The sequence below is a fragment of the Manacus vitellinus genome, unplaced genomic scaffold, assembly GCF_001715985.3.
Source record: "Manacus vitellinus isolate BGI_N305 unplaced genomic scaffold, ASM171598v3 scaffold_13_pilon, whole genome shotgun sequence".
NCBI lineage: Eukaryota > Metazoa > Chordata > Aves > Passeriformes > Pipridae > Manacus > Manacus vitellinus.
The window spans coordinates 2,304,708-2,331,997 of NW_021938999.1; the positions used below are offsets into that span (position 1 = coordinate 2,304,708).

Below are 27,290 nucleotides of genomic sequence, written 5' to 3' on the forward strand. Positions count from 1 at the left end.
GGGCCCTGCTGGCGCTCCGCTCTCCGCGGAGCCCCGCCGCTGCTGCCGCTGCTGCCGCTGCTGCTGCTGCCGCCTCCGCCGGGCCCGTCCCGAGCCCCTTCGCCTCGCCTCGCCTCGCCCGGCGCTCCCATGCCCAGCAGCGAGGCGGTGCCGCTAGGGCTGGGCGCCTGCCGCAGGTCGGGGGCGCTGGGCGGCATGCTGTCGCTGGTGGCGCGGCTGCTGGAGTGGCTGCGCTCGCTGTTCTGGAAGGAGGAGATGGAGCTCACCCTGGTGGGGCTGCAGTACTCGGCAAGACCACGCTGCTCACGCGTGCTGGCGGTACGCGGTCCCCGGCCCCAGGGCAGCGGCAGGGCAGGGCGGTGCGGGGCCCGCCGGAGGGGCGGCCGGCGCGGGAGCGATGCGGGCGTGGCCGCCCGGCAGAGCTGGAGGGCCTCTCGCCCGGAGCCGCCGCTCCGCGCCCATCCTCCGGCAACAAGTGCGGGCTGTGCCGCCGCTTGTCATGGGGTACCGCGGCTGTGCGGTGGGATGCCGTGGGAGGGGGGCGGGCGGCGGCATGGGGCAGCTCTTGCGTCGTTTGCAACCTCGAGAATTTCACAGCAGGCTCAGGTGGGTGTGGAAGTGTTTTCAGAGAGAGAAAGAAGATATCTCCTATATATGACCGCAAAGCATGCCTATCTCAGAGCAGATTCACGGGCATGGGCTCTTGCTGTGATCCAGAGTTGGCTTTTCGTGGCCAGTGTATCCCTAAATAAAACATTTTGTGTCCCCCAAGGCCACAACTTGCCTGCCACTGAATTTTCTCCTCCCATCAGTTGCATCAATATAAATGCCTCCCACAATTCCTCCATAGCTCTTTTCCAGCATTCAAGCCTGATTCCAGCATTCCCTGTGGTGATGGCCTTGCAGCCTCTAATACCAACACCTACCATGATATTTTCCGTTTTGTCACCATGCTGAAATACGTTCTTCATCTTTGTATGCTGTGCCCTCCAACCTGCATTTGGGTCCATCCCAAAGATTTCCATCGGAAGATGAAAGCAAATACGTATATGTTACATGTGCTTACTGCTAATCGTGAAGCTTAGTGCATACCCTTTTCTGCAAGGTGATCTCTCTTTTGAGGTGGATCGCATCTTCACGTGCCATGAGATAAAAGTTCCCAGATGTTCTTCAGTCCTTATCTTGAAAAACTACTAGATCATGAATCACAGCAGACCAGGAGGTGTATGGCCTAAAGTCAAGGAGGTTGAGACAATGAAAACATGAGTATATGGTATTCGTTATTTACTTTTGTATATGATTATAGATTAAGGGAAACATAGGAGATTATGCATTAGCATAAGGGAAGAAGCAGAGAGAGCAGAAGAAAAAGCAATGCAGTAGTGCAAGTGTTCAATGAAAATATGTTTTGGGTGACATCAGCAATCAGTGAACAGAATATACCTGTAGCTGGGATTTTAGTTGGTTTGTTAGGCACTCAAGTGGTTGTAGTACCACAGGCCTCAGTGCTTCTCATGCCCACTGGAAGTGTGCATCTCCCAAAGCTGGGCCTTGCTGAGGAAAGGGAAAAAGGCATGAGAGATAACATTGCCTCTTGGATTGGTTTCTTGAACAGAGCAAAGAAGAATAGAGCAGTTCAGAGACTTCAGAAGTGTGTGCTGTCAGAGTTTATGCATGTTCATCCACTCCCTTGTACTATACCATCTGTGGAATGGTGTCATAGGTGTTTGTCTCTCATGCTAATACCTTGAACACCAGAGCACTCCTGTTACTGCAGGTCTGATTTTCCCAGCAGATGTATTTGCTTAAGAATATTCTACAAGGCATTCATGTTTTCTGACTTGGGGAGGGCCACAGATTGCAGGTTTTGAGTCTTTCAGTCCGGAGATGACATGCCATGATAATGACCAAAGAAAAGTGGTTGGAGAATTTGGAAAAAATTATTCAGGATAAGGCAATGGATGATAGCTTACTCTTGAGTACTGTTGATACAGGAATGGTAAATAGGTTGGGAACTCTATGTGTGTTTGTGTATATGTGACTAGAATATGACAAGATGAAAATAACTATTGTGAAATAGTGGCTACTTAAAATGCAAGCTGCAGTGGATCAAGAAAAAAATTTATGGGAAATGACTACTTTTTTCCACTTCGCAGTAGCATTCAAAGATCCTATCATGCTAACACTGAATAAACACCCTTTGAGACAGTCTCTCCCCTCAAGAGTTTGAGCCATATTTAGTCCTCTGTTACAAGTGAAAACCTTGGATAATGTCACTGCCTTTTACTGTGGACATGCACTGATGTGATAGAGTAGAATGTGGCCCATGGTTGTTGATATGGTAGGGGGTAATGACTGTGCTCATTATCAGTTCAATATTCAGCAACTTTTAGAGGACATCACAAACTTTTTAGCATCAGTTGTTTTTCATCTGCATCAGGATGTAATCTGTTTTTTACTGAGATACGACAATAAACTTTTTTGCACATTTTATATATTCACAAAAATAGGTAATTTGTCATGTAAAACCTCCTTAGCAAGCAAAATGGAACAGTTTTTTTTACTTTATGGTGCTTACAGCACTCAAACATTGTAATGAGAGCTGTTAGAGTAATGTGGGCAAAAGATCCAACCTATTACTTTCTTTTCTTCATTGTGTGGGAAAATAAAGAACTGAAATATAATACTTTCTTTGTAGCTGGTTCCATTCAACCAGAATGGGAAATTTTTACAGCAAAAGTCTGAAGTCCAGTGAATGGGTTGCTAATTCTTTACATTCTATCTTCAACACCAGAGCAGTTATGATGGTTTGGGTTTTTTATTTATTTATTTTTACCTTCAACTTTAGCATATTACATATGATGTATAATTTGCTGACAAAAGCAGAATCCTGACTTTCTGTGAGTTTGTTTAAACAATAGCCTTCTGAGTCAGCTGTCTGATTTTCCTGTCCTTGAGTAATGATTCTACATTTTCAGGGTGTATGTGTTCACACGTGTTTATATGTCAGTCCTCTGCAAATAAATGTACTTCATAGGCTGCATCCCTCCTTGCCCATATACCCATATTTTCTTCCAGAAAAAAACCCTAGGGCACATGGAATGAAGAGGTGGATATGGGCAGATAGATACAGAAGGGCAGTGGCAAGTCAAGAAGGTCCTGCTTTCCTTGCTGGATGACTCGAAAACCAGGACAGCTGCATAGGTTGCAGAGAGTGCCTGGGCCTCTATGTAGATGTACCTTAGGAAACTAACTGCATATCTTATTGTACCATGCTTGGGAGACACAATAACCTGTTAATGATACATTTTCAAGAGGAAGAATGAATAATGAGTTATCTACTTAGATTTGAGTTTGTCTTTCTCCTCAAAAGCTGTCTTCTGTAATGGGTGGAAGTCTGTAAGATTCCTGTTGCCATGATGGCAAGTCTCTCTGTTGTGAAGATATTTCTCTGTACTGGGGAAGGAGGCAGCACTTTGGTTTTATGGCTGAGGGTTTATGATGTGCTGGTTAGTATGTTGTATTCTTCTGTCTTAATGTCATTCTCAGCTTTTATGGGGGGACTCCTCTCACTCAGGAAGAAAGGATTACATAGTACTCTGTATAAGTAATCCTTTGCTATTTTTTATCTTTGAAGTTAAACCATTGGTAACAGTAGTGAGAAACTGCAGGAAAATATCTTGGTATAGTAATTCTTATAATGTTTTATCATATTGTGGGTTGAACTAGATGACCTTTTACAGTTTCTTTCAACTCAAGGCATCCTATAATTCTATATTTTGGCCATGCTCTTTCTGGTTTGCTGAAAGATCAGATGAAGAATTATCTGAAGTCTCGTGGTTTGTGGGGTGATCTTTGTTGCTGAAGAGAATAAAAGATCATTTAAAGGAGCTGAAATGAGCAGTCTTCCTTGGCGTGACAATGCAGTAATTGAAGTGCTGGCCAGTGGTCTTGCTGAAAATTAGTGTGATATTTTACAGTGTTGTAAAATAAAAATTTTTAGATTGCAAATGTGAACTTTTCTTGCTTGTATCAACTGTTTTATAATAAATATAATTTTGGTTTTGTATTCTAGTCGGGGCAGTTCACAGAAGATATGATTCCTACAGTAGGCTTCAATATGAGAAAAATAACAAAAGGAAATGTTACCATAAAGGTAGGTTTGCATGTTCAAATTAATACAGAGTGAATAAATAATGGAGTAATTTCAACTGGAAATATGAAAGCATAGGACATTTCATTTAAGATTATGGGATCATTTCTCCGTTTTTGTAGCTCCAGAGTAACTTCTTTTAAATCAAATGGTCATGTATTTTTCTGTTACATTAATCTGTTTTATTTCATTATATTCCATGCCAGGCAGAAGCTTTGTTGCACTCTTTTGGGCTAGAAAAGTCATACAATTTTGAGATACTAAGGTAGTTGAGTTGACTTCTGAGGGGGAATCTCTGCTCTCTCTCTCTCTCTTTCTCAATCCCTCTCTCTCCCCTCCCTCACAACTCTAAGTGAAATCTGAAGCAACTTGACTCCTAACATTCATATCTCAGTGGAGGGTGTGGTTTAGCTCACAAGTTAGCTATGCTGAAATAGAACATCTGATGTAAGTCAGTTGTCAGGGAACCATCTCTTAGGGCTATAGAGAAATAGAAATGATGCCACTTTGGTTGAGATACATGCCATGGGCATCAAAGTAGAGATAAGTCACTCCAGTAGCATTAAGGCACTGTTGTTTCATTATGAAGTGAACCTGATTGATTAGTCTCAATCAAATTCACAACTTCCAGCTAAAATTAGGTCAAGGGAATATAGAATTTTGTCTTTACCTTGACTTTTCCCTCCTTTTCCAACACGTTTTTTCTTTTCTCCCTCAGTTCTATAGATACTCTTCCTCTTGTTTGGTATGACTCCTAAACCTGTGAGGATTTTCTGAAATTACCTGTAATGTGAATATGAGCGGTAGTTCACTGTCTACCCATTCTCTCTAAGCAGAGAGCAGGTAAAGGGTGGCAAAAGGTGATAACTGATTTCTGTTGGTTGGAGGATGTTAAAGCTGAACTAAAAAACCCTAAACCAAAATTGATGATAGTAGTAGAAGTAGTGTGACTACCTGTCTGTTTCTGGTCTTAGTATCTTGCTATACTTTTTCAAGATTTCGCATGATTTTAGGACCTTGAGCTGTACATTTCACTTGTGTATCTCCTTCTGTGTTACAAGCTTGCAGAATAATCAACAGGTTCCTCTCTACAGCTGCCTGTATGTTATAGTGCCTAATAAGGTAGTCTTTCAAAATCTATTGAAATGGAAAGTCTGATGTCACCCAACTACCTCCTCTCATCACCCCAGCCCTCCTTCCCGTAGACCCTCTTGAAATTCATGTCATGTTTGGCTGAAATAAGAACTCTTAACATTACCCATGATTTGGTCTGCAGTAGAGCAGTATTCATGCTGTACAATAAGAAGGTGTACTGATCAGCAGTGAGCTGTTTCCTCTTCTTTTCTTGCTGTGGAGTTTCCATCCAACTCTCCTCATGCCCATTAGCTTCTTGTCATCAAACATGTTTCCCTCTTACACCGTCCGGTTTCCTTGTGTCGCATCTGCTTCCATATGGACACGAACGCCAAACTACCTGCTCCTGTCCCTTAAAGAGGAAGCAACAATTGTCATTGCTTGATTCAGGAGTGAGTTTGTCAGAGAAGGAGGACAAAAAAGAAATTCCAGCTCTGGATCCTTCTTGTTGAATGTGTCTCAACAACCGTCCATGTGTTGTTGAGGAAAGAGCTGAACTCTCCTATAGAAAGAACATGCTTCAGCCTAACAGTATTGTGGTGCATTTCTGTTTGTCTTCTCCACAAAGAGTGCCTTTTTAATCAAAAACCAGAACTTGAACTTTTTTTCATTTGGTGACCAAATTCTGCTTTCCAAACAAAGCCTTTCTTGAAAGGGAAGTAAAACCAGGACCTCTTAAAAAAAAAAAATAAATCGCAAAATAGCCTTTTAATACACATGCCCATGATAGGACTTCTGAACCTCAGTATGATATTTTTCATGCTAGAGACAAACTAGACTTATCTTCTGGGAAACCTAAGAGAGAATCGGACCAGCCTAGTAAGGTGGCAGAGATTAAAGGTCACCTTTTACAAGGATCTTAAGTAAATCATACTGTGTGGTTTTACCTTCCACTTTAGGCCTGGCCCTGCACCCTTGCACCCCTTTTTCATCAGCATTAGTGATCACATGGCAAAGCAGTAGTCAGATCAGATAACTGGTCTAGGTGAAAGCAGCCACTATAAAACTGCCACCCAGCCAAACCAAACACACATCCATGCTGGCTTCTCCTCAGTCAGATTGCCTAAGAAGTGTCCTCCTTAAACAGCTATGTGATTGCTGCTGCCACCACAGTGTGGAAAAGTAGGATACAGACACAGGCAAAATGGTGCATTTCGGGGGCAGCCTGGACAGATTGACTTAGCTGTAAAACACCATATTTAGAGCACAAAATCTGAACTGGGAGAAAGCAGTCTCTCTATTTGGTGAGAAAAACAAAGTTTTCCTTCATCCTTCCACACTGGTAGCTGCAAACTTGAGTACAACTACCACCACCTGTTGCCAGAGGACTGCCAGAGTTACGTGTTTGGTACCCACACACAGACTGCTCTTGGATTCAGATAGATCAGGGATAATATTTTAAAAAAAAGTTTAATACTATGTTGGTAGGATTTATAACTTTGGATAGTGTTAAGTTTTCTAGGCCTCATGATGAATTCATGATTCATATTACTTATGAAAGAGAATTTATGGAGGAGTGTGGTGGTCACTGATACCAGAACAGTCTGATTGATGTGCTAATTGTATAGATTTTCTCCCCCAATATTCTGTTTATTACACACAAATTATCATGTACACTAGCTATGACAGCAAATCGAATAATGTATTTACAATGGAAACATCAGAAATACCACCTTAAAAGTGCAAATGTATCCTGTGGCCATCCCATGCTCTTATATGTCAATGGCAGATGTGCAGGAGACCAGGACCAGTAACGAAATTGTGATTAGCATTGTGATACAAAGCAACAAATGCAGACTCACAAGCAAAAGCTGTTTGTTTGAGCTTAAATAGTCAAACTGTCTTAAGTTTTCACTTACTCAGAGGTATTTTTTTCTTCCTGTTTTTTCAGGCATGCAGGTGTTACTGTCCATCTGCCTGAGCCTTCCACTTTCTTTCAGAAGGGTACATTTGTACCAAAGCACTACCTTCCACCTGAGCTTTAGCAATGCTTCTTAATTCATCCAGGAGAGAATTCTGTTTTGAATATTCCTAAATGTCAGTTTCATACCCTTTTTATCTCAGCTGCCTTGGTTTACCACTGATCAAAGAAGTCCATGGATGGCACAGTCACTAAAAAAGTTAGTGAATTCAACCATAGTTCATAAATAATTCACAGGAATAGGAATTTCCTTTCAGTTCTTTTGTTTTCTGTCTTTTGCCTAAAAACAGCGAGGCCATGATTTATATACAGAAATCATAAGGATAGTTTGAGTGCTGTACTGATGCTGCTGCAGAATTGTCAGATATGTAAGAAAATTAAGAAGTTGTTGGTCATTATTAAACTAGACAAAAGTCCTTTATAAGTAGGCAGAGTCTTCAAAATAAATTAATTTTTGAGCCACGATTAGCTCAAGAACAAAATGACTAATGGTTTGTACTGGAGATTTCTACACAAAGGATATTAGAAGATTAAGTTTGTGCAGGGAGGGGAGGGTGTGAGTTTCTGTGGAACTTGTTTTATGCCTTGATCTCAAAAGTAATTTTATATATAGTTGTTATAATACAATTTTAAAAATAAGGAAATAATGCTAACATTATTAATGTGTTTGTTGGTTTCAAGAACGATAATTGGTTTGGAAGCCAGTCTGCACACAAAAATATCTTAACAAGTTCTCTCGGTCTCTCTTCTACAGCACTGTACAGTGAAAGTAAGAGGTGGAGGGGAATATGGCTCTTATGTATAAATGCATATTTCCTTAAAAGCCTGTCAAGATGAAGTACTTGTATGTTACTATTCCTGTATCTGGGTTAAAATATTGCAGCCTAATTGCTAGATAAAATTTCCAAAATTATTTTACTGTGAGAAGAATGACATCATTTGCTGATAAGTTGATGTCTGAGGAATGGTGAGGGGGTGCTCCTTGCTGGAATCCTCTTATGAGCTATTTGGAGCCCAGTAACAAGGATTCAAAGTGAAATTTTCTTTATCCTTTTTATCTCAACAAAACAGGTTACCTTTCTCATAGAAATATTACAATATCCAAATGTCAGCTATTGAAATGCCTGGATAAAGTGTTATTTTGCTAAACCTGTGAAGTTCTTTAGACATGAAAGGAATGATCTCAATGCTAAGCAGAGATTCAACATTGTGTCTGACCTTTTTCAAAGGTTTCAGGGGACACTGCAAAACATAATCAATTAAATTTACTATAAAAGTGAGACTGAGAAACCATCTGGGTCAAAAAGTCATCAAATGAAAAATTGGCATTCCAGAAGTGAAAGATTGATCACCTTAGGCAAAGTAAGTTGCAACACCAGCAAGTAGGTGATTGTAATGCTTTATCTGTTTTTTCTTGTGTTTTGGGGTAGGCCACTAACAAGGAAGTACTGTGCTAGTGCAGTGTCACTGCCTGGTTTTTCTACTACAGTTCCATCTGCAGATTCCATACAATTCCAGAACATAGTCTGATTTTGGCAGTCGTTTCGAGAAGCCAGTAGATTTATTCTCATTTTTAGTCTGTGGTCTTAGTGTGTAAAAGTGTGGTCACTGGCATGCCTCTGTGCATGAGAATTTGTCTGAAGCACGCTAAAAAAAAAAACACTGATATATAAAAGCTAAATGTTTCGTAGGAAGATGTCAGTGTCGTGCTCTTAATTGAAGTTGAACATGATCAGAAATGTAAAGCTGTCAGCTTTAACCATGAATTGTCAAATTTTTGGCTTGTCAATATATTTAGTAACCTATCACCTGTTATTTCTGAAACAAAGAGGCAAAAAGGAAAGATTTTACCACACGATATTTGAAGTCTAAGCAGGAATCTTTATGGGTTTTGAGGTTGTGGTAGAGGTATTAGAATACAGGATGATTTCTAGCATCAAAATATCTAATGTGCTATAACTTAGGAATCTATTAGAACTATTTTGATGAAGTCCATTACAAAACTGAGGGCTATCTTTTTTTTTCCCAACAAAAAACTCTAACTGAATTACTTTGAGATTTTAATTCCAAACAAGTTTTGTTTGCTGAGTAATTTGATTTTGATGGATTTTCTGTATTTTTAGATTTTCTCAGTATTAGTAGTCCTTTTGCTTTGGTGAGATTTACTGTTCAACAAGGTAGACAGCAATTAAAAAAACTTATTTTAACAAACCAGGCTTCCAGGGCCTCAGAAGATGTGCATCATGTTTTAAGTGATTGTGAAACTCCAACTAACCAACTTTAGTGATGGCCTTAGGCTAGGTTTAAAAAGGAAATAGAGCACCACAAGGTATGCATATGCACAGATAATGCCGCAGCTTCATTTTCCTTGCTCTTGCACTTGTTTTTCTTAAAATTGCACTGCCAGGCAGATTCTGCACAGCCCGGTTTTTGCGGTACCGAGGAAGTGGAGAGTAGATGCTCAGGGGACCGAGCTGCCGGGGCTGGATGGTCACCCCGGCTGTCACCACTAGGTGCCAGCGTCCCTCCACTGCATTCAGCGCGGGCCCGGCTGCAGGAGGGCGATGCCGGGCTTCTTGCTACTTGCTGTTTGCTCTGGTGTGGCAGAGGGGAGGGGAAGGATGCTGGCTCTGTGCGTTCCTCCTCTCGCTTTCTTCATTGCAGCACTCCTCCTCTGGACAGTGGCGTTTTCAGGTCTCCACACATCCTCATACAGACAGAATCTTCCTGCTTTGTAATGCTTCATCTCACTATTCAGACTGTCTTACCTGTCATACCATCATCTTGTGTGTCATGCAGTAATACAAGCCTCTGTGTGTACTCCCTGTATAGCTCAGCAGTGTTGCAGCACGTACTGGCTCTGTATGGCTTGAGTCACTCTGAAAAGGCCATGCCATATCTGGGCTGATTTCAAGTCAAAGTGGCTATTTCTATAAAGAGGAGTTTTTGCTGAATGTCCCAGTGATTATCATAGTTGTGTGTAAGAAGAACTGTATTGGTGGCTTCAAAAAGGACTGTGATCCACAGCAGGAAGTCCAGTTACTAGTGATAAATCCCGGGGATTGTTTAGTTCATTAATGACCTGGATGATGGGACAGGGTGCACCCTCAACAAGTTTGCTGGTAATACAAAACTGGGAGGAGTGCCTGGTACAGCAGAGCGTTTTGCTGCCATCCAGAAGGACCTCAACAGGCTAGAGAAATGGACTGATGGGACCCTTATGAAGGTAAAAAGATGGAAAATACAAGGTCCTGCAGCTGAAAAGGATCAACCCCAGGCACCACTACAGTCTGGCTGGCTGGGAACCAGCTTTGCAGAAAGGGGCTTGGGGGTGCTCATGGACACCAAGTTGATCATTGGCAGCAGAGAGATGAGACCAAAAACATCCTGGGGTGCATTAGGAAGAGCTCTGACAGCAGGTCAAGGGAGGTGCTCTCTCCCTTTTATTCAGCACTGGTAAGGCCATACCTGACATACTATCCAGTTTTGGGCTTCCCAGTAGAAAAGAGATGTGGAGCTACTGGAGAGAGTCCAGCGAAGAGCCATGAAGATGATAAAGGAACTGGAACACCTCTCATATGAGGAGATGCTGAGATATCTGTTTAGCCTAGAGAAGAGAAGGCTCAGGGAGATCTCATCAGTGTAGCCAGATGTAGCCAAACTTTTCTTGTGGTGTCTAGTGGGCACAGACTGAAATATGAGAAGTTCCATTTAAACCACAAGAAGAAGCGTTCTCAGTCTGAAGAGGATTGAACATTGAAACCAGACAGGTTCTGGAGACTCCATCCTTGGAGGAGTCTGCTCTAGGTGACCTTACTTTGACCAGGAAAAGTTGGATTTTGCAATCTTATAGATTATGCCTCAGTAGTTCTGTGAGGAGGAGTTAAATTAGTTAGAGAGTGGCTCAAAAGAATAAATATGGAGCGTACTTGGAATTACTCAAGGATCAACTAAGAAGGAAAAGTATGAAAGTACTTTCCCCTCTGATAGTTTGAGAAAAGCCTTGGAGACTGTATCTGTGCTGGGAGTTGTGTGCTGCAGAGTCTAAGACAGGATGACACATTGTATAGGAACCTCTGCAGTGGCCCAGACACTTGTGGTCAGAAGGCAGTGTCATCAGGCAGAACAGGCAATGCTGAACGTTTCACCAGTCATTCAGAATAACTGTTAGGACTCCTAAAAACAAGAACTGAGAGTTGATCTCAAGGGTAAATCAGATATTTACCAAATATATTAGGTAATTGCCTCTTAAAATTTGTTCTTCCGTGAAGAAGGTTCTATAACATCCCTTGTTTTGCACAATGTTCTTTCATTCGTGTTAGAAAGCTCTTGTCCTAGTATCTGACATGAGTTGCTGTCATCACAAGCTGAGCTGCTTCTTTCTTCTCTTATAAACCTAGCAGCCATTTCCTGGGAAACATTATGGCTGTGCTCCCCCCTCCTCCCCTCTGTATATGTCATATTGTCAAAATCTCACCCTCTCTTATCTCATCAGGAGAATCTGAAATTTGTCTGTGTTTTTCTATAGACTGATTCTCAAAACCAGCATAGAAGCCTCCCTGACACTGAGGATGGGGCAGTTCATACTTCCAAAATTGTACATATGATACTTCTGATAGTCCATGCTCATTTAACATCTACAGCACTGTTGCAATCTGTATTTAGTTTGTGAACTACTTAAGCTTTTTGTCCTGCACCTCTACCTGGTAATTATCCATTTTGTGTGGGTGCATTTGGTTCCATTGGTGCTTTGTGTGAAATTTCAGCTGCCTTATTTCAGACCATTCCTCTGTCTGGTCCAGATACTTTAGGATTCTGATCTCTTCTGTTTATCCACTCTCAGATTGCAGTTATCTGCAGCTTATATAAACACATGGTGTGTTCCAACATCCTGTTGGGACACCTGGGAACCATAAATGCTGTCCCTGCTTAGCTCTGTCTTCAGCATCTTTGCCTCATTGCTAAATACTGTGAATCTGTCAGGATTGCTCAGACTTGAGAGGTGAAGGATAAGGAGAATACACGAGGAGAGTGCCAGAGAGCCGTGGGGTTAAATCTGTCATGGGAGAATGTCCTTTTCTTGTACTATCTACCAATATTAGATTACCTTTTCCCAGCACATCTCTTGGATTTTCTCTGATGCTGAGCAAATACTAATTTTTGCTTTCATGATTATATATGTTCTTCAAGGACAAGCAAAAATAATAATCACTGCAGTAGTTATTGATTAGCTGTTTTGAGCTATCTATGTCCTTGCCTCTGGTCTCCTTGGTCTCAGTCTTCTAAGTGCAAGTTCTGCCTACAACTTAGAACTTCTATATGCCTGCTTTCATCAGAACCTTTTGGACTATGATGTCCAGAGACTAATTCAAGATCATGTGAAAAGAGGGTACATGTGGTCATGCAGAATCAAGGCTTTCTGCTATGCGGAGGACACAATATTGAGGGTGGGATGGTTTGGCTCCTTGTGTGTGTTATGTCTTGATCAAGAGGTTTGCAGTCTTATCTTTAAAGCTGAGTTCCCTGGTACTCTCCTGTCTGAGAACCCAGAGTGGAGGTAAGCACCACGAGGTTCAAAAAACAGTTTCTAAGAACAGACTTTACTTTTGTGTCCTGTTTAAAATCCGGCTGTTGATCCTTCCAACGTTTTACCTTGTGTCTGTGATAAAATGGCAGATCATTGAGAAATACTGTCTCCTGTTAAAATGCCTCTGTACTTGTTGTCAGGAGTTGAAGATACTCAGCCATTTTGTGTTGCAAGTCTATTTCCAGTTCTTCAGTGAAAGTATGATGATTAAATTAAATAATGATAAACATTGAAGTGTGCATATAGATCTTTTTTTTGTCTGATGTGACTAAAATAAAATACCCATTGGTATGTTTAAAAGTTGGACTTTATTGCCAGTGAGGAGTGACAATAGGGTTCTTTAAAGGGCAAAGACTGATTTCAAAAACCATAGTGTTCTGGAAAGCATTTCCTGCAGAAAATGTAGCCATGTAGCATACTTTTGTCAGCTTTAAGAGCTGTAAATGTAAAGGCATTTCCAAAATATAGGATAATAGGTAGTAAGTATTCTAAAGTAGTAAGGTATTCTAACTTCCTTAATAAATTACGTGGCTGGTAGTACAAGTAAAGTTCTGTAGTTTTGTATACATGGGGCAATTTATTAAAAAATTTTAGGTTTTTTATTTTTCTGTTTATTAGATGAAGAAGATGATCATTGTTAGTTGAAGATTCCATCTAGAATAGGTGACTATTTAGGATTTGTCTCCACTGAGCTTAGCCAGGTGATAAGTAAGCCAGCCTGAGCCAGTTGTCTGAACTCAGTGGAGAGCAGCCTGTGCTTTGCAGGAATGGTTCACCTGGTAGGCAGGGTGGGTGAGACAGATAATTTCCTGCTCTTGGTGCCCTCTGAGCTCTTCAGTAGACACAGAGGAATTTTGGTCACTTGGATTAGATGCCTACATTTTAGGTGTTTTAAGTCCCTGTTATTACACTTAGAGTTGGCTGTCAATGCAATGACTGCTGTGTGTGCTTGAGCTCGTTGGTCACATCTTAGCACCTGGAGCCTTGTGTGTGTACAACATGGTGGTGTTGGATGTTACTGGTGCCACCTTATTCTACCTAAATACTCTTCTGTGTTTACGATTTCCTTACTTGTTTGTTTTTGTGGCTGATACTTTCTGAATACTTCCAAGAAGAAAGATACATTTATGAGTTCAAGTATTTGTAGTGTTGGATTCATCTTGCAAGTTAAGATGTCTGAATGTAAACAGTTGTATATCTGCAATGAGGTTTAAGCTCCTTTAATGATAGTCAGAGGAGCTGTAGTGAGTACTGTCAAGCCTAGAGCATAATTCTGTCATCCTGAAGATGTTACATCTGATCAGCTGAATGGCTGTCTAGACTTCGCTGACTACTGTGAGATTATAGGTACTGAACCCACGCATTGACATCAAAATACAAATGTGTCATTGTACACGTCCCTGTCCACAAGAAATATCCTACCCAGCATGTCTGGAAAAAGCCATGTAAACTGACATCTAGAAAATACTTTTCCTGCAACTTTCTCATGAACCATCAAGCCTTCCCACAATATAAGCTAATTAAAAGAAACACAGCTAGAGTGTTAATGAGCCTTCCTGTAACTGAGAACTTTCAAAAATCTTCAAACCTGTTCCTCAGCTGCATTTTTGCTCAACTGTCATGATAAAACTGTGCAAAAGAAAAGGATCTGCTCCTTAAACATAGCTAGTTAATAAATACTATGGTCAACAATGATTCCGTGATGGTGATCTAGTTTACAGATTAAAACATTGTACTTTTTAATGAGAGTGTAGACCTGCAAGCACAATAAGAATTACTATGCTATAGGAGTAGACAGGAACAAATAAAATAGTGATTTATAAAATGCAGTACCAACAAAATATGTATCTTTGAGATTGAGCCTGAATAACTCCTTGAGATTTTGATCCTGTGAGGAAACGGTACCGGCTATCAAAGACACGTTTTCCTGATGTGGTCATTCTGTAGACCTTTTATGATTCTTAAAATCAGCTGGTCTTCTAAGGATAAAATTACCTCTTAAATATTATGAAACTTTTATTCCTGAGAGACCAGTGAAAACCATGGGAGAAATTTGGAGTCCAGTCTCTTTTTAAAAACATCCAGACAAAACAAATTTCTTTTTAAAACTAACTGTATGTTCAGCTGTTAAAGTGTAGTCTCCTGCCTCTCCCTGTTCACACCCAGAATATAATTTTTACCTGTGTATTAAATATTGGGATACAAAAATAGTTGATATGGAAAACACACAAGGCTCATGCAAGAAAACTTGTTGAATGCTGCGACGTCTCCTCTTTCCTTTCTGGGTGCCTCTTGTATTCTCACAGTGCTGTCTGTTCAGTCATGTACTGTGAAAATACTTTGGGGCAGCAATTTGTGTTTCTAATAAAGTAGTTAACTCTCTCATTGGCTATTCAGTATAATAAAGAGTATTAGAAAGTTACTAGTAGAACTGTTTTGGTTTCATAGGCAGAAAGGTGAAGATTTTTTTTCATTTTATGCATTTATTTTCTTACCCTATTTCAGATAATTATAGATTAATATATTGACATAAACTGAGTTCCCAAGCACTATGTAAAACACCTAGTCTATCTTGTGTCCTTCATGTTGTATTTTAATGAATAGCTGCAAGCCTGATTAGAGAAACTGACTGGAAATTACTTATCTTTCCATTGTTTCAAGGTGACTTTTTCTCCTAATGAGAGTAATCTTGTTCTGCAATGCAGTTTAATACAGTAAGATACAGTATATCATCAAACAAGGACAAAACTAATATTTTTTTATCTTGTATTATTTATTTTCTGAATAGTCCAGGCTACATAATCTTGTAGATTTTCATGGCTACCAGTGTTGCAAAAATCTAATCTGACTACTGGCCTGCCCTGTCCTCTTTCCCTTTCTTTTTTCTCTGATCTACCAAGAAAATAATTTAGTTTCTTTTTCCAGACACACATATGTGCACCAGATGGCTACAGATAGTTTCAAGGTCCTGATGAGTTATTGGAATAATTAGTGTTGGTATAAGGTTTGTCATCTAACCATAATGCTGAACTGTGTACTCATCACGTTCAAGCTTTTATAATATAAGGGTTAATTTTATTAAGACTTTTGAAACTATGCGTCAAATGTCAGTGCAGATAATAATTGATACCCACTCCATGGTCAGAAGTTCCCTCAACTCTCTCATATGTAAAATTCTTGATCTTACACAGGGGATTAAAGGCAATCTACATTTAGGAGAAATACTAATTTTATGTCAGAAGGAACAGTAAGATATCAATCAGGGATTGATTTTAATGGTGAATTGGGAAATATTTCTTTCTAAAGTATGAACATAAGATATTGAAAATTATACAGAAATTGATACATAAACACAATTTATGAGCCGTGAAATTAAAAAAATAGTGGACATTAATTGCAAAAGGCCTTATCCCAAGGGTCTGTTAAGTCTAACTCTTTTGTGCAAGTCTTTGTTGCCACAGCAGGTTTATTACATTTGGATTTATAGTGTAAACGTGAAGACAAGTCCTAAAATTTTGCTTCTCTGTATATTATTTCCAAATTCAGTTTCTTCTGTAATGTATATGCCTCCTAGATCTGGTATATGGTACCTATTGTTTTGATAGCTAAATCTGATTGAAATAAGAAATAATTACTTCTGATTGTCCTTGACAGAGGAACAAATCCATGACTTATTTTTCAGTGTTCATCACTATTTTAATAGGTGTGTCACTTGTAACTGTCTTTGGATGTAGCTGCAATAGCTACATTGTCACGCAGCCCTTGCCTGCGTGATTTGGATATATTCCCTGGTATTTTGATCTGGAAAACAGTTTTGAAACAAGATTATTGTCATCCACCAAAAATACTGAATTTTTTGCAAGCGAGACAGAATAAGTAACTTCTGTACAGAAAAATAATGTGTTAGCCTTTTAACAATAAGGAATTTTGTGGGATTGCTGGACACTAATAGCATGAATAAGTATTTGCAGAATTGGAGCTTTATAAAATCCCAAGTAGAATTTGAGCTTTTTTTCCTTAAGGGTCACACTGCTTAATCACTTGAGGCCTACCCTATACTACTGTTTCCTTTCTGATTCTGATCAGTTAATCCATTTGTCTCTTAAAGCATATTTGATGAACAAATGGGAGAGCTGTGAAGATATTGGTGCTCCCTAGAGTATATCATCCCTTATGTGGACTCAATCTGCTCTCCAACCAACTCTTTATTTAATATCTGTTTTTAGCCTGCTGAAGGTCTGATATATTCTTAACTCAGGTCTCCGTAGCCGCATTAAAAAGTGAGTGGGAAAGGATAAGATTCTTCAAATGGATATTTGGAGCTTCTGATGTCACAGGACTGACTTGCTCTGTGAATGTGCCTGTCCCTTTCCATTAACTGGAAGGAGATGAGAAGACCAGTTTCTTGAGGAAAGTCACTTAAAAAATTTTGTCATTGGCAATACAACCTGCATGCTCCATGTAAGAGTTCATTTAATCTGTTGTGTAACTACTTTGTAGTTGAAAATGTTTTGGGGCTGTGGTGTTCTTACCTTTTCCAGGTATGGGACATTGGAGGACAGCCAAGATTTCGAAGCATGTGGGAGCGTTATTGCAGAGGAGTCAATGCAGTTGTGTAAGTTTTCTTTTGTATGCCTACAGAAAATGTACTCTGCAATATATGTTATTATAGTATTATATATTATATATAAAAATAATATAGATAAGGTTTTCTTTCTGTCCACCTCCATTACATAAGAAGACCCAATACAATGAAAGTAGTGTGTTTTACACATCCAGCAACCCAGACATATGAGTAATTGCATATTCCAGGCCATTTTTTCCCCACAGGCTGTATTTAATTCTGTTTTTTCCTGTATCAATAAATGCAGGGTTTATACAACTCAGGACTTTTCTAATGCTGTTGTCAATATGAACACGTTTGTCACATTTCAGATGTTTTAATGCAACTTTCTGCAAGTAGTGGGCAATACTACGAATAACTACATTCTTGTTGCAGTTACATGGTGGATGCAGCAGACTTAGAAAAAGTAGAAGCTTCAAAGAATGAGCTACACAGTTTGATAGATAAGCCACAATTGCATGGAATTCCAGTAAGTATTTTGATTATTATTCTTACTGGAATGTAGACAGTAAATTCTCATGAATTAGTTCCTCTGGACTCTTGAAAATATTAAGTTAAATATGATGCAACCTTGATACATTGAACACTATTAGAAAAATTATTGTGTGTTTGTATGTTTTCTTGTCTAAAGGTCAGAATAGATTTGGAAAAAATCTGGTTTTGTGTGTAGTATTATCAGACAGTAATTACTTTGAGTCAGTCCCCTTGTTGGCTGGGTTTGAACCAGTGACCCAGATATGTTCCTGAGGCATGTTTCTTAAGGCATGTGAGATTTGTCTTTCTGCAGGTTGGCAGACACTAACATCAGGTAGTGTCCTGTGTTTCCAGAGATTGTGTAGGAGCTTGGCTTTTTGTGTGTCCTGACTTTTTCTTGACTAAGTTTTTCAAACTAAATTGTGTGGAAAAAAAATGCAAATACGCATCTTGTCTTCAGTAGGAAGCATCAAAGAATAGTGTATTCAGCTGAAATTCTAATGAGGAATTATGGAGGTGGAGACTAATGTTTAATTAAATATAATTTGCCAGTTTAGAAATCCATCCAATTAATATTGGTCTTTATGTTGACATCACCAAGCAAGAGCTCATACCTGTGATTGTAAAAAAGAAAACAGTAGTACATAGAAATGAGGAAGAAGTTGCTCACAACTAGGTGGCTCTTTCTTGGCCCCTGTTTTGTAAGCAATTATTTGGACGCTTGGCCACTGGAAGTAATTGAAGTCATCTGAGGATGAGTAGACAGCCTGCCAACATAAAAACATTCTGAGAATCAAGATCTCACACATCCATGCTCAAAGGAGAATTTTTCAAGTGACTATCTTTTTTTATAAGGTTTGCTATTGTTGTGATTTTATATAGTAATTACCTATTGAACAAATCCTACAGAAATCTATAGTCATGCTGTTCGTAGTGAGTGACATTGCCTGTCTGTGCTCTCTTCACATGCTGTTGTACTTCTCACTTTTCCTTCCAGAAATGATAGGTCTCTCGTATCTTCAGAAGTATTTAATTAATTTCCTTGCCTTTTATATGTTATAATACCACATTCCACATGCCCAGCCTGACCAGCATGGTAATTTCCAAGGTGCAGTGATGTATTTTTTACTTACTTTTATTTCATAGGTAGTAACTAGTATTGAACTTCCTTCAATTTATTGTGCTCAGGCTTTGGCATTATAGATTTTGAAGTAACTTTATTAATTTGAGACTGCAGGTAATGAGTTTAATATATTCTAGGTTCATGGGAAATAATGGGACAATCTTGACCTAGAAAATTGTAGCACATCTGGAAAACATTAATGCAATCATAATTAGAAAAACCTTCAATTGCTTACTTTATCATAGAATGTGCTGAACCCATTTATCTAATCTTCATTTATACTTGAAGCCTTAAGTATTACATAGGAACTCTGAAGTTCCAGCATCTATTCAGTAAATTATCTGCGTTTCTCCGACTTCTTTCCTAATGGCTTCCTTTCAGATTTCTACCATGGATGCTCAAAGTGGAGGGAGAAGGATTGGTCATTTGGCTGGTGCTTGCGTGATATGTGGTTCGGATGCCAGGCTGTTTAGTGTTTCAGTGTTAAAAAGCAGGGAAGCAAAACTGTAAAGAGAATCATGTGTGGGTCTTTAGGATCTAGCCTCTGCTGCTGGGGACCTGCTTTTGATTCACATTAGTCTGGTCCTGTGAAATGATTGTCTATTGGTGCTTAAGTGCACGTGGTGCATGCTCTCTTCCACATTTAGTTGCATGCAATCTGTTGCCATCCTACAATGCAATCCAGAATGGAGGGATTCACTTCCAAAGGAGACTTCTGACAGTAATACACCCAGAAATAATTGGATCCACTTTTCAGAGGTTGTGCATTTAGCATCTGGCCCTGACTAAGAGTGGGATTTCCATGATGCTGCCATAGTCATTGGTCATTTTGAATATGTCCTCTATTGCATTCTGAATACTTAGCTGCAAGAACCAGAATAGTTCTTCATATTGGTAGAATAACCAACAAATGGTTAAAAACAAAAATAAACTTTTATCGCTTGTGGATTTAATATGCATATGAATTATTTCTTTCAGGTGTTAGTTCTTGGAAATAAAAGAGACCTTCCAGGTGCACTGGATGAGAAGCAGCTAATTGAGAAATTGTAAGTAAGTGACTTGAGTAAAAAGCTGAGGCACTGTGAAATTTGATATGTAAGAGAAGATCATTGGAAGTCTGTGGCAATAACCTGCTATAAAAGATTCCATTTTACATTCTCACTTGAAGCTCTGGTGGCACTTGACATAGTGATCTACACTGATAATTGACTGCAGTAGATTTGAACCTTTCCTGATTGTTGTTTCAGTTGTGTAAAGTTGTTTCAGACAATTCTGTTTTTCCATCACTGTAGCTACAACTGCTATGGATGGTAATTGGGTCACTTAGACTTTTCAGAGTACATTGTAGTGGCAGTTTAATGCTCGAATGGCATTAGAACAGAACCATTTCAGACTACTGTCTGTAAATTTGAGCAATTCAGATATTTTTGGCCTATATCCAAAACATACACTTATTCACTTATTATTAGTTTCAGGATTACTGAAACTAATAAACTGATGGATTTTAAGGGCAAATGTAAAGGAAATACACAATTTTGTAAAAATGTCCAGTATAGCACTAATTTTGTAGAATAAGATTCTATGTCACAAGTCACATAATTTTAATTAGTAGGAGTGAAGTTTTGGTATAGTAAGGATGGTCTGAAGTGTAGACAGCTAAACTGGGACTCACAGAATAGCTGAGGTTGGAAGGAATCTTGAGATCATCTTGTCTACCCACCTGCTCAAGCAGAACCGTTTGTGTCTTAGAGCTGATTACCCTGGACCATGTCCAGGCATTTTTTAATTTCTCCAAGGATGGAGACTGCACCCTCTCTGGGCAACCTTTGCGAGTGCTTGGTCACCCTCAAAGGTAAAAAGTGTTTCTGTGCGTTCAGAGAGAGCCTCCTGTGTTTCAGTTTGTGGCCATTGCCTCTTGTCCCATCACTGGGCTCCATCTTGTTTACAACCTCCCTTCAGATTTTTGTACACATTGATAAGATGTGGCTCTCTAAGCTTTTCTTCTCTAGGCTAAACAGTCCCAGCTCTCTCAGCCTTTCCTAATATGTGAGTTGCTCCAGTTCTTTAATGATTTTAGTGGTCCTTTATTGAACTCTCTCCAGTAGCTTCACATCCCTCTTGTACTGAGGGGCCCACAAGTGGACATGGATATAGCCTTATCAGTGCTGAGTAAGAGGGGAAGGATCATCTCCTTCAACCTGCTGGCACCACTCTTAATGCACCTCAGAATACCATTAACCTTTTTTGCCACACTGCTAGATCATTTTCGACTTGGTGTCCTTTTCTGCAAAACTGCTTTCCCAGACAGTCAGCCTCTGACATGTCCTGGTGCCTGGGGTTGTTCCTCCCCGAGGGCAGAACTTTACACTTCCCCTTGTTGAGCTGCATGAGGTCCCTGTCAGCCCATTTCTCCAGCCTGTGGAGATCCCTCTGAGTGGCAGCGCGACCCTCCAGTGTATCAACCACTTCTCCAGTTTTGTGTCATCAGCAAAGTTGGATTCTGCCCCATCATTCGTGACAAGCAAAGATGTAGAACAGGACTGGACATAGTATTGATTCCTAGTGTACACTGCTAATCACTGGACTCCAGCTGACCTTTGTGCCACTGATCACCTGACTGTTCAGCCAGTCTTCAGTGCACCATCTGCTCATCCAGCCCGTACTTCCTCAGCTTGTCTATGAAGATACTATGGAAGACATTGTCAAAAGATGTACTGAAGTCAAGGTGAACAGTATCCATTGCTCCCCTATTACCTACCAGGCTGTAGATTTCATTGTAGAAGGTTATTGTGTTGGTCAAGCATGCTTTCCCTTTTGTGAATCCATACTGACTACTCCTAATGACCTTCTGGTCTGTCACATGCCTGGGAATAGTTCCAGAATTATTTGCATCATCACCTTCCCAGGAATCAAGGTGAGGCTGACTGTCATGTACTTCCCTGGGTCCTGATTCCTGCATTTTCTGAAGAGTGACATTTGCTTTCCTCCACTCTTGGGCACCTCTCCCAGTTGACGTGATTTTTCAGAGGTTATCAAGAGTGGCCCACAATTACGTTAGCCAGCTCCTTTATCACTTGTAGGTGTATCCCACTAGGGCTGACAGACTTCTCTATATCCAGTTTGCTTATTTATTCCTGGACCTGAGCTTCTTCCATCAAGGGTACAACTTCCTTGCTCCTGATTTACCCTTGGTCTCTGCGGCCAGCATTTTAATGTCCTGTGTAAACAGGTACTTGTCTTATTTGTAAACAGGTACTTGTCTTATTGAGCAGTGGGCCCACATTTTCTTCTGTCTTCCATTTGTCACTTATGTACTTAGAGAAGCCCTTCTAGTTTTCTTTGGCATCCCTCATGAGGTCCAACTTCAGTTAGGCTTTGGCTGTCCTAACTGTGTCTCTGCATGCTTGGACAATGTTTCTGTATTCCTCCCAGGTTACCTGTCTCTGGTTCCACCTTCTGTATACTTCTTTTTTATTACTGGGTCTTCCCATGAGCTTAATTCATTCACTTAGTGCTTTCTGACTTTTTTTTTGGACTTGTAAGGATGGATTACTCTTAAGCTTGGAAATGATCTTTGAATATTAACCAGCTTTCTCAAACACTTCTTTGCTATAGGGCCTTACTCCATGGGACTTTTCCAGGCAGATCCCTGAAGAGGCCAAGTCTACTTTACTGAAGTTCAGGGAAGTCACTATTTAGTTGTCTTCTTGATTAGAGTCTCTTCTGATCTCAAGACTCTTTCCTTCTCAGTGCCTCCACTCCCTATCTGCTTCAGGGGCATAGTCTTTTTTATGCATATGTGTCGCTTGTGTGAGGATAAATAAATGAAAAAATAACAAAGTGCTCAGAAACTCTGAGAGGGGAAATTCCCAGAAAGAAGTTAATTAAGAAATCAGTTTCTTCCTGAATGTAGAGGCATCCTTTCAATAGGAATCAGATCTGATATATTAAATACGATATAGTAAACATCCTGAAGATAAATGGTGTAATCAGTTGAGTACTGTTACTTGATTATGAGTTACTGGAGATAAGAACTCTGAATTCTAAGTGAAAAGAGTAAAAGGTGAATGATAAGACATGGATAATACTTGGTTGCCACTACAAAATGTTATTTTTAGCTCATGGATTTCTGTGTTTTTATTACACACTATTACAGTGACTTAATGAGAGATTTGAATTTTTGTGAAATGACTTTATAACCTTTTAGTCTTTATAGTTTTAAGAAATGTGTGGTTTTCTGTGTGGCAAATTTTAAGAGTTTAACATCTGAGAACAAAACTGAACCCACTGAGTAAAATGCAGAAAACTTACATTTAATGGAAATTTGTTGTCAGTTTTTGTGGCATTATAACAGTACTTATTATTTTTGTTTCTGTAGAAACCTTTCAGCTATTCAAGACAGAGAAATCTGTTGCTATTCTATTTCCTGTAAAGAGAAGGATAACATTGGTAAGGTTTTTCCAGCATCATCAATATATGCTTTGTACTTTGGATCAAATCTTAAAAATGTTGATGAGATCTGAGCATCTACCTTTAATATCATTTTACATTGAAAGATATTCTGCAAATACTGTGTGCAACTGTATTTGTTTCAACCTAGAATTATGTGTAATTTAAAAGTAATTTGTAGAATTATCTAGTTCCATGAGAAGTTAATTTGACAGGGACCTTGGAAAAGCATATTTAAAGCCCATAGTAATTGAATCCTTTACAAGAAATCTGTGTTACTTTTGAAAAAACAGTGGCTGCATACGAAGACCTTGCAATTATTAGGTGATCCTAAAAAAATTACGTATTTTACTCTATACAAGATTTTACTTGGTAAGCAGGTTTTACATGCATGTGGCTCTATGGTGGTGTTTGTCGAACTGAGGGCATAGTGCTTTTGCCCCATTGGAGATGAAAAGGATGTATCCTGTAGTGAGGACCTATAAAAGCCCCATGAATTTGTCCTCCATTTGCCTTTGATTTTTGCATTTTCCTGTCTCTCCTATCTTCCACTTTCCTGTTCCCTTCCCTCCACAGGGCAGGAGAAGGGAATGAAGCACAGACTGAGCCAGCAGCAGCAGCAGTTGCCTGGGAGCAGCGCTGCTTCTGTGCCACCCTCCTTCTCTGCATGCTGCTAAAACAAGTGGTGCTGAATGGGAGGGATGCAGCCTGGGTTCATATTTATAGCTGCTACTTGGGGAAGCCAGACTTGCTAGAAGAGCTGGGCAGCTCTGTAGGGCTCAGCTGAATGAGGGATTGTGAGAGTAGGAGTGGGAGGAAAGCCAGTTTCTCTCAGCAGCAGGGGAAATTTCCATCCTACACAGAGAGAACCAGGTAGTGGAGATGGTGAGAAGACTGTGCCATTATACCTTGGTTCAGTGAGCTGTGGAAGATTTCAGCTCTGTGCAGAGACGTGTTAGGGAGTGAGGGCTTCTCCTGGAAGTGGTGTATGTGATTGGGATGTGTTAGTTTGAAGGAGACCAGCCCCAGGTCTCCTGCAGCTTGGGATGCAACTGTTATCTCAGAGCAAGGGGAAATACATACTTTTACACTGGGGAAGATTAGGCTTCAGGATATAAGGACTGCAGAAGACAACGTAGGATAATCTCAATAGGTGAAAGGCAGTGAAGATGGATGAGGTTTTTGAAATGCTGTGCTTGATCCTCATCAAATTGGCAAGACTGCAGAGAAGGTTCTGAGAAGTGGTATTGTGACTGGAAACTGGCAAAACCAGCTTAAATTCTGAATGAGTCCTGGAGAAAATAGGTTTTGATCCTGGTTCATTTATATGGATGTCCTGGAGGAGAAAAGCATGCAAAAAAAAGGATGCTAAAATTTGCAAACAAGGAAATAATGAAAAGAACGATCACGAATGCAGAACTGTGTAGATCACTTACTTGTGGAAGTTCTGGGAGTAGTGGTGAAAAAGACTCAAATCCTAACTGAGAATTGGTCAAGCACCTTCCAGTGTAACATTATGCCTAGAAACACTAGCCTGGTTCCTGAATATTTGCCCAGAGAAGTAATAAATGGGAGCAGACTGTGTATATCATTTGTGTTTGGAACTGTGTGGGCATTGCTGGAGCAGTCTGTGACGTATTTTGAGGAAGCCCTTGAGAAACTGAAAAGAGATTGAACAAGAACCTAGGGAGATCAAAGGGCTGGAAAGTATCATTTATAATGAAAGATTATAATGAAAATATATTTAGCTTATTAAAGTGATGAAACGACTAGTCTGTTAAGGAGAAGACTGGGAGCTGTCTTCTTCCTATGCATTTTTGATTAATGTCAGTGCAGTTGAATGAGATGATACTTGTTTTTCAGTGCACACTGCAGCCTAGCTAACTGGTCTCATCAGGAGGTGTAGGTGTAAGGCTGCCAGTTTCTGTGTCCTGAGAGACTGTGGAGGATTATTATATAGTTATTAGCTTTATTTTAGATGCTGTGGGATGCTTTTGTTTGCAGTCACGGTGTCTAAGCTGTTCTGCAAGGATATTCATGGAGTGCTGTCTTCAACTAAGTACATATATGGCAACAAATTTCAATTTGAGGGCTAGAGCTGTTGCTGCCCCCTGACATCCTTCCTGACAGATGTTATTGCCTTGAGGCAAAAACATCTAATCTACTCATGAATCAGTTTGTGAACTGCTGCAGATTTCAGCCCAATGCATTAGATTGCATCAGGAGGGGTGCCAATTTCAGCCATCAAATTTTAGTCCAGTGTTGCACGTCTTTCAGAGACCTTGGAGTCCAACAACCTACCTAAATAGCTTTCTAATATATTGTGTTTAATATATTGTCACGTTTGCCCTTCTCATTCCTTCTGTTTGTGTATTTCTGCCTTTGTTCTCACATTGCATTTCATTCTAGTCTGGATTTTACAGTCCATTTTATGGTCATCTTAAATCTTTGCTTTTTCAACAGTCCCTCATCTCTGGCTTAGAGAACTGGATGTCAGTCATCATATTTCAAGAATACAAAATGCATATAATTTAAAAACATTTAGAAAACTAAGAAAAAACCCATCTAGAGGTTAAGTGCTGAGCTTTAATTATGTATAAATGAAAACCTGTGGTTTCTAGGTTTCGTTTGGTTGGGGTTTTTGTATTCGTATTAAGCTGCTGATGTTCTGTAGTGCTTCTACACTCTGCAGACAGGCTGTTGAGTTTTTCATTTTGTTTCATCTGTCCTGGCAGACATAACATTACAATGGCTTATTCAGCACTCTAAATCAAGACACTGTTGAAGAAAACTTTGACTGAAGATAACTCTTCCTCAGTCACTTTGACTCCTCAGCTGTACACAACTGAAAAGAGAAAGAATGCAACTGTGTACTACCAGGACTCACTGTGGTCGTATTTGTTAACAGAAGTAAATCTGAATTGTAGCTTGTCTCTCTATTTTGATTGTTTTTTGTTTTTAAATCAAGATATTTGTCTGCCTTGGTGAAATTCCTGAACGCCTTAATACAAGCCTGGAAGAAATCAGTACTTTTTTGGGCTGAAATGTTTGAGTTTATGCATGCAAATTGTCAAAAACATACTAATTTTTTTCTAATCTGAAACTGAATAAACTGCACAATGGAAACAGAAATTACTGAAGTTTTTTTAATGTAGCGTGTAATTATTCATACAGAATGTTTTCCCTGAAAACACATGTAGTTAAGTATCAATAGTCAATTAAAACTATATTTAAGAGCTTCTTATTTGAACAAAATGCTGATACTCAGAACACTTTCAAATACTCTGGAGAGAAGTTATTTCCAAAGTCATGTATCTGTAGTTATTTAGTTTTTCCAGTCACTAATGTTAATTATTTATTGTTTTGGAATTGAAAAATAAATCAAATTCTAGACAATCCTATCCTTCTTTATTGAGAGAGGAAAGAGTCTAGGATTGCAGTGAATGTTTTTCTTTCTTAAACAGAGAATGAAATAGAGATGGCAGGTGAGATCATGTGCATCCTCTCTGACATTATTAACCCCAAATTAATAGATTTCTTAAGCACTTTTACTGTAAATGAAATAGTTTTCATGGTGTTTCTGGAGTACTCTTTCCATTCCTGAACCTGTAGAATTTTCAAGTATACAACCTAAAATAGCTGGGCTCTGAAGTAGGATTAGTCCTTTTGAAACAGATTAAAGAAGAAATTCACTTTTTAAATTTTGATGCTTTGCTAACATCTTGCACATACCTGCTTCCAAGTGCTTCACTTTAAAGGCACTCTGATGGGAACTTTTCTGTGAGTTTGTAAATTCTATTAAATATGGAAAGTTCATGTCAAGAA

The 27,290-nt window shown here is 39.6% G+C and overlaps 1 protein-coding gene across 1 annotated transcript; it reads left to right on the forward strand.

Moving 5' to 3' along the window:
* On the forward strand, window positions 1-26,597 carry LOC103760126 (ADP-ribosylation factor-like protein 8B). The gene is made up of 7 exons (XM_029958091.1): window positions 1-318; window positions 4,076-4,156; window positions 17,337-17,410; window positions 17,795-17,888; window positions 19,995-20,062; window positions 23,395-23,465; window positions 26,201-26,597. The coding sequence occupies exons 1-7, from the start codon at window positions 130-132 to the stop codon at window positions 26,248-26,250; spliced, it is 627 nt and encodes a 208-aa protein (XP_029813951.1). The 5' UTR covers window positions 1-129; the 3' UTR covers window positions 26,251-26,597.
* The last annotated feature ends 693 nt before the right edge of the window (window positions 26,598-27,290 follow it).

What these genes read in the sequence shown, in the direction of transcription:
- LOC103760126 (XM_029958091.1), top strand. Translation starts at nt 130, where the DNA reads ATGCCCAGCAGCGAGGCGGTGCCGCTAGGGCTGGGCGCCTGCCGCAGG. An exon ending in AAGGAAATGTTACCATAAAG is followed by an intron (nt 4,157 to 17,336) that starts GTAGGTTTGCAT and finishes TACCTTTTCCAG; the next exon opens with GTATGGGACATTGGAGGACA. An exon ending in CACAATTGCATGGAATTCCA is followed by an intron (nt 17,889 to 19,994) that starts GTAAGTATTTTG and finishes TATTTCTTTCAG; the next exon opens with GTGTTAGTTCTTGGAAATAA.